Here is a 6,818-nt window from a genome sequence, read left to right on the forward strand (position 1 = left end):
CTTCAAGCCTTTAAGACCCCAGATGCTATATCTTTTGATAGCCGGGCACCATCAGCTTTCTTCACCACATTTGCTTATGCACCCATTGTCTTTAGCGATCGAATCAGGGAGGTGAGCACACAATGATAGGATTTTTTTGTTCTTTGATGCCTGATACTGATCCCTTTGGCACCTCGTGATCACAAGGGCTGGTGTGCTTCTTCCATGTGGGCTTTGTTGCATCTGAGACGGTTTTGAAACAAGAATGAATGCCTTGCAGGGGCTGGTATGTTTTGTGGAGGTCCCTATGAAGCGGAAAAATCACAATGACTAGTGTTTGTCTTACAGATGATTAAAAGGACAGCCTCAGTGTTTAGCTTTGGCGGGAACTCCCTTTAACAGTTTGAAAAGGTGATTACTGGCATAAACCTTGGCATTCTAGTGAAATTCAGGTGCAGTGAAGTTATTTTTGTATCTTAGACATGGTCTGAAAGTCGTGCGTTTATTTGGGGAAAGATAGTTAGGTTGTAGGGGTAAAATAGGACTATCTGGCCTAACAATTTGATCTGTGTCAGTGCAATGAACGAGGCTTACTTGCTGTGCTTCCTTTTGCCCTTGCTGGGTAGGGAAGCTAAGATCTTGAAACTATTGTTGAAGCTGGAAAGTATAAGGAGAGCTGGACTTTTGACTTTCTTGATAATAGGAAATGTTAGGGGAAGTCTGGGGAGCTCAAAAAAATGAGTATGAGGACCGAAGTTATATTAGTTTTGCCTTAAAATGGTAATATACAAATTAAAGCATTACCTTCTACTCTGTTTTCTATAATGCTGTGTAATTTCCTAAGTGACACCTGACTTTAGGAGGACAGTTTCTCTAGTGTGAGGGTTTTTGTTAGTTTGAAACTAAACTCTACATTTTAAAAATCAATATTGTATATTGGTTCCTTACTCATTTTTTCCTTAATTCTCAGTCATTTCATTGCGCTAATGCTAAGAATGTCTTTTTTTCTTATTTTAACAATTCTGAAACTGAGGTACTTCTGTATTAAATGTAATTGTAATGGCCATCTGCCCTGCTTCCTTCCCCTCCACCTGCTCTTCTCCCTCGCTCCCTAACAAAACCTTGGAAGATGAGGACATAGTAGCACTGTTGAAAAGGAAAGCCTCAGTGTTTGCCTAGCTCATAATTGCTAATAAAAACATTGTACAGTGATAAAACCTTTGTTCAAATTTTAGAACTCATCTCAAAAAACAAACCCAAACTCAAAAAAACACACCTGGATAGTTAGTTTTTGAATCATTTGCATGAATCAACTTGCTCTGGAATACTAATCAGAGTTGGGAAAGAATGAGATATCAGGTAGGAAATACCCAAAGTTTTCCTTTTACTCATACATAGATATTTATTTGTGAAACAAATGTAAAAGAATGCTGCTCTGTGGTTATAACTCTTAAATTTATGGGAAGAAGGGTAATGTGTATTAGTACAGCCACCTACCCTTTTGGGGGTCCATTTCTGTATTCATTGCCTTCTTATGGCTTCTCATAGCCCAGGTGCAATTTGCTCTTGAATTGGACTTCCAAATTACTTTTCCTGAAGTACATTTTTACTGTATAAAGCCGTAGAGTTGATTCTTCCTTTGGTAGTGACAATAACATTCTTTTTTTCCCTTGAATCACTATATAACTCTTGTTTCTTGGGCATCTACTCTCCACTATTCTTGATGCACTCAGGGACTTACAGAAAACCAAAGAAAGCTATAAACTCTAGAGTGGCAGAACAGTAGTTAATTTGAACTCATTCTTAATTTGTCTTGATCTTAAAAATTAGTATTCATGAATTCTTATACTTAAAAAAATCTTTTTATTGGGAGCTCGGGCATCTCTTATCACAATCCATACATACATATATTGTGTCAAGCACTTTTGTACATTTGTTTCCCTCATCATTCTCAAAACATTTGCTTTTTACTTGAGCCCTTGGTATCAGCTCCTCATCCCCCCCCCCATGAACCCTTGATAATTAATAAATTATTATTTTGTCATATCTTCCACCGTCAGAAGTCTCCCTTCACCTACTTCTCCACTGTCCGTCCCCCAGGAAGGAGGTTATATGTAGACCCTTGTAATCTGTTCCCCTTTCTCCCTCACCTTCCCTCCACCCTCCGTTACAGTACATTTTTGTGAAGTTTGCCCTCTACTTTAGGAGTAGTTTAGGACTCTAAACTTAGAATTTACTGTTTATCACTGAAAGAAATACCCTCTTTCATCTGTAGGGCAGAGAGTCGTGTATATTTGATATTAATTTAACTTTGTATTCGTGGCATCTAGAATAGGGGTCACACTGAATGTTTCCACTTGCTTAGAGGAGAATCACGATAATGCAAAGGTGCAAAATGAAAACGTGCCTTTATTTAAATTTTAGTGTTTATCTTTGTGTATGAATTAATATGTTTTTTCAGGATTAAGGTAGGTTTTGAGATTTTCAGCTTAAAAACTTTTAAAAAATTCTCTGTACAACTCTTCTCCATAAGATTGAATTATTGAATTGTAGGACATATGTATAAAGTACTAATAAAACTGTTCTAAAAAAGTTCCCTTCCTCCATTTTCAGAATAAATGTTAACCTAGGTTATGTGCTGCCCTGCTAACTATAGGTTCAGCTGTTCTAACCTATTAATTGTTGTGAGGAAGAAAGATGAGGCTGTCACTTTAAACATTTTTAATCTCAGAAACCTTTCAAAGGGGTAGTACTACTCTTCCTCTAGGGTTGCTTTGAATCAGAATCAACTTAATGACAGTGAGTTTGGGCTTTGTTAAATGACTGAGCTGCTCTGCCACCACTGTGAAGAATGGAGAAGGGAGGTGGTAGGTCTTCACAGTCTGCCACCTAGCTTGGTCTTGTAAATACTAAGTTGTTTGGGGGTTGGGTGGAGTAGCTCTAATGATTTCTTGTTAGATATAGCCTTCACCAAAGCTGTGTCAATTCCCTTGACTTTACAGACAATTGCCCAGAAGAAAAGATGTTTGGTTTTCACAAGCCAAAGATGTACCGAAGTATAGAGGGCTGCTGTATTTGCAGAGCTAAGTCCTCCAGTTCTCGGTTCACTGACAGTAAACGCTATGAAAAGGACTTCCAGAGCTGTTTTGGGTAAGAATATCTGGTGTGAGTAACTTGTGTGCATCATGCTTGGAGTTTTAAAAAAAAATTGCAGCACATTGAAATATTTTCAAGCAAGGTGATTGGAGCAGTGTGGTAATACCTTGATTAAAGTCACTTACATGCTCTAATCTAGGCTGCTTGAACAGCATGTTCTCAAAGTGAATCAAACAATATTGACAACCTGTTTCCTTCTTGGTGTCCCCCCCCTGCTTGTGGGGAACTACCAAGTTAACTGTGAAGCCTCCTTATAGATGAAGCTAAATAAACCCTTTTGTTAACTTCAGGATGTATAAAGAGAGAGGGTTTTATTTTGTTTTTATTGCCCTCATTTTTCTCTTACATTCCTCCAATCTTTTTGTGTTGTTTTTCTAAACAATGGAGAGTTTTAGCATAACTTGTTTATAAAGATGGTATTATCAAGGCTTTAACACTTACTGCAATCTGTAAGGATGTTAGCTTTCCTTTTGCAATTTTATTCATTTGGTTTTTTGGCAACAGGCCTCTGCTTTGTAAAATAGAATTTACTTTGCAACAGATACTTGGATAAAATGTTTAATGATTCATTTCCATGTTAGAAATTTGTTTCATCACATTGTTTTTCTTGTTAAAGCATTTTTTAATTCTGATTTGGAGCTTGCCTTTGAAAAATCACATTTTTCTTTTAATATATTTAATTTAAAGTTCCTAAAAAAAAACCCTCAAATAAGTAGTCACTTTAGAAAAATTGTTTTGAAAATGAACCATCATGACATTGTAAAAAAATGACATTTTATATAAAGATGGCACATCTAGTTTATGAAATATCTACACATTTCAAGATGAGGTAGCAGTTTAAAAGTCATGGTGCCTGCTGTTCATTTTAAAAACATTTCCTTGATTAAAAATGACCTATTGCAGTACACCAAATTGCAGAACTACCTTGTTGGATCAAGATATGAATTATATTTTGTAAACGTTATAGAAACAATGAAATTAGATTATTAGAAATTACATCTATAAATTATAGGTGTGTATCATTTCTGTGAAAAGAAATGTACTTGCAGGAATTCTTTAAGGTAAAGGAGGGTAATAAAGGCGTGGTTATTTTCTTATCAGGTTGCATGAGACACGTTCAGGAGACATCTGCAATGCCTGTGTCCTGCTTGTGAAAAGATGGAAGAAGCTGCCAGCAGGATCAAAGAAAAATTGGAATCACGTTAGTTTGTCTTTTTCTATTTTGTTGTTAGCTGCTTTTCAGTCAGTGATACTTTTATATTTAAAGCAACATTATTCCACACCCTCAATGTAGGAAGTATAACATATCCTTAGGGCAGAAAAGCCTGTAAAGAATAAAGAAAAATACTAGCTGTTGCCAGCTATAATCACTCAACAGTTTGGCATGGTAAGCTGCAAAGTAGTTTGGTATGGCCTTCCCTAAGGCTGTTGAGGATATACAGGCTTTGGAGCCAGACCTGGATTTGAATCCTGCCCTTTTCATAACCCCATATTAACCAGACTGGGAAGATCACATTTATAAAATGCAAACATAATAACTGTTTCTAGGACTATTTTGAAGACTGAATAAGGCGTTAGACAATGGGGTTTCAAGTAGTTCGTGGAATAATGGATTTATCTTTTAATTATCTTTTTATACACATATTTTGAAGCCCCTTCATGTAAAGCACAGTCCACAGCAATTATGCAATTAGATGGAAGCTACCGTTACTTTTGATATTTATATGTTTAATAGAGGTTTTACTGATATGCAACATATGTTCTGTTTTGTCTTTTTTGTTTTTCCCGTGTTATTAGAATTTTCCATGTAACATGAAACAGTACTTTTATGACTTATTAATTCTTTTTTTCCTGACTTATTAATCTTATATGTGCTAGTTACAGAGGAGTTATAAAATCCAAAATGTTTTTTAAGTAAGCAAGTGTTTTACTCTTCCCTTTTTCTCCAACAGCCTTCTCACTGTCCCATGTAACATGGGAACAGTGTTACAGGACTACTGTGGGTTTCTTTGGGTCTGTTAATTTAATAAAACAAGGTTTAAAATAATAATAAACACCGTATCTGGAGAAAATGCAAATTATAAGTTTGGAAATGGTGGCAACCATTTTCACACATAAGCAGATTCTGCAAGTGGTCAATGTGAAGGGGAAAGGGCTCATAGAGACCTAGACCAATGGCTAACCTGTAGGACACACACTAATCTCATTCATGTCACTGATCTCAGGGATTAATGGTGTTCAGTCAGAGAACCTAAAGCAAGGCTTTGAAGACCCCCATGTGGCTCTTGTTCCCCCTTCCACAGAGCTATCCTTGCCCGATTACTAGGTTAGTGAAATAAGGCAAAATACATAATTCCTCTTCACTTTTTCTCCTGCACCTTAAAACGAGTAACAAAAATTTTACTGATTTTTGTGGTGAGGGTAGAAATCAAAGGCGTGTGGGAAATTTTTATAAGCTGTGAAAAACACCATTTTGAACTTGACTCCAATCAAATAGGCATGGGCTTAAACCAAAAGGATGCACAGATGTCATTTTAAAAATGGTATTAAATATTCAGTATTTTCTTCCAGGTGGTAGATGCAAGGGCAGGGCCCAGTCTAAAGACCACATTGAAACCAAAGAAAGTGAAAACTCTGTCTGGAAACAGGATAAAAAGCAACCAGATCAGTAAACTACAGAAGGAGTTTAAACGTCAGAGTAAGTTTGAAACTGAAGCATTACTACTTAGAATAATTGTTTCGCTTTGGATTTTGGCTGATATTGGAGATGGCATATGGTATGTGTTAAATCTCTCTCTGGTATGTTTATTTTTCAAAGAATGTGGGTAGGCAGTATTGACTAGATAGGGTAGATACCTTATTGTACTTTAAAACTTATTAACTCTTACTTTGATGTTATAAAAGTATTTTTGCCACTTCAAATAGTACTTCACCTGAGTTTTAAGAAGGTGTATTTATCTAGCTTGTTTGCCTATTATTATGCGTCAAGAAATTAAAAAGTCCTATGTGCAGTAGGAAGGGTACATTCATCATTAGATAATATGAGATCAAAGCCCAGGTTTTCTGGAAAATAACTGTAGAAATCATGTTTTTTCTTTTTTTATTGTTTTATTAGGGGCTCATACACTCTATCACAATCCATACATCCATCCATTGTCTCAAGCACATTTGTACATTCATTGCCCTCATCTTTCTCAAAACATTTGCTCTCCACCTAAGCCCCTGACATCAGCTCTCATTTTTTCCTCCTCCTTCCCCGCTCTCCCCTCCCTCAGGAACGCTTGATAATTTGTAAATTATTATTTTGTCATATCTTGCCCTGTCCGACGTTTCCCTTCACCCAAATTTCTGTTGTCCATCCCCCAGGGAGGAGGTCACATGTAGATCCTTGTAATCGGTTCCCCCTTTCCAACCCACCCTCCTCTGACCTCCCAGTATCGCCACTCACACCACTGGTCCTGAAGGGATCATCTACCCTGGATTCCCTGCATTTCCAGTTCCAGTTCCCTTGCTGTTCTGTTGCTCCCTCTTAGTGTTTTGCCTCGGTGTGGTGGGATCAGATCGGGCGCAGTTCCCACACTGTCTCCAGTATTGTCTCCTGTAGGGCTATGGGTCAGTGAGGGGCATCATGTCTCATAGTGGGGCCGGCCATGTGGTCCTCTCTGTGGACTGGCTGCTCTAAT

The 6,818-nt window shown here is 37.3% G+C and overlaps 1 protein-coding gene across 2 annotated transcripts in view; it reads left to right on the forward strand.

Annotated features, from left to right (window-relative positions):
* SINHCAF (SIN3-HDAC complex associated factor) overlaps nt 1–6,818 on the forward strand; it is a 33,004-nt gene that overhangs the window by 12,444 nt on the left and 13,742 nt on the right. For both annotated transcript variants that reach the window (XM_045296385.1, XM_004700003.2), the window contains exons 2-4: nt 2,982–3,129; nt 4,237–4,336; nt 5,707–5,833. In XM_045296385.1, the coding sequence (XP_045152320.1) occupies nt 3,002–3,129; nt 4,237–4,336; nt 5,707–5,833 (355 nt within the window). In that variant the 5' untranslated portion in view covers nt 2,982–3,001. The remainder of the gene's footprint in view (nt 1–2,981; nt 3,130–4,236; nt 4,337–5,706; nt 5,834–6,818) is intronic.

The sequence above is a fragment of the Echinops telfairi genome, unplaced genomic scaffold, assembly GCF_000313985.2.
Source record: "Echinops telfairi isolate 266 unplaced genomic scaffold, ASM31398v2 ScPeMD7_7406;HRSCAF=8444, whole genome shotgun sequence".
Classification (NCBI taxonomy): Eukaryota; Metazoa; Chordata; class Mammalia; order Afrosoricida; family Tenrecidae; genus Echinops; species Echinops telfairi.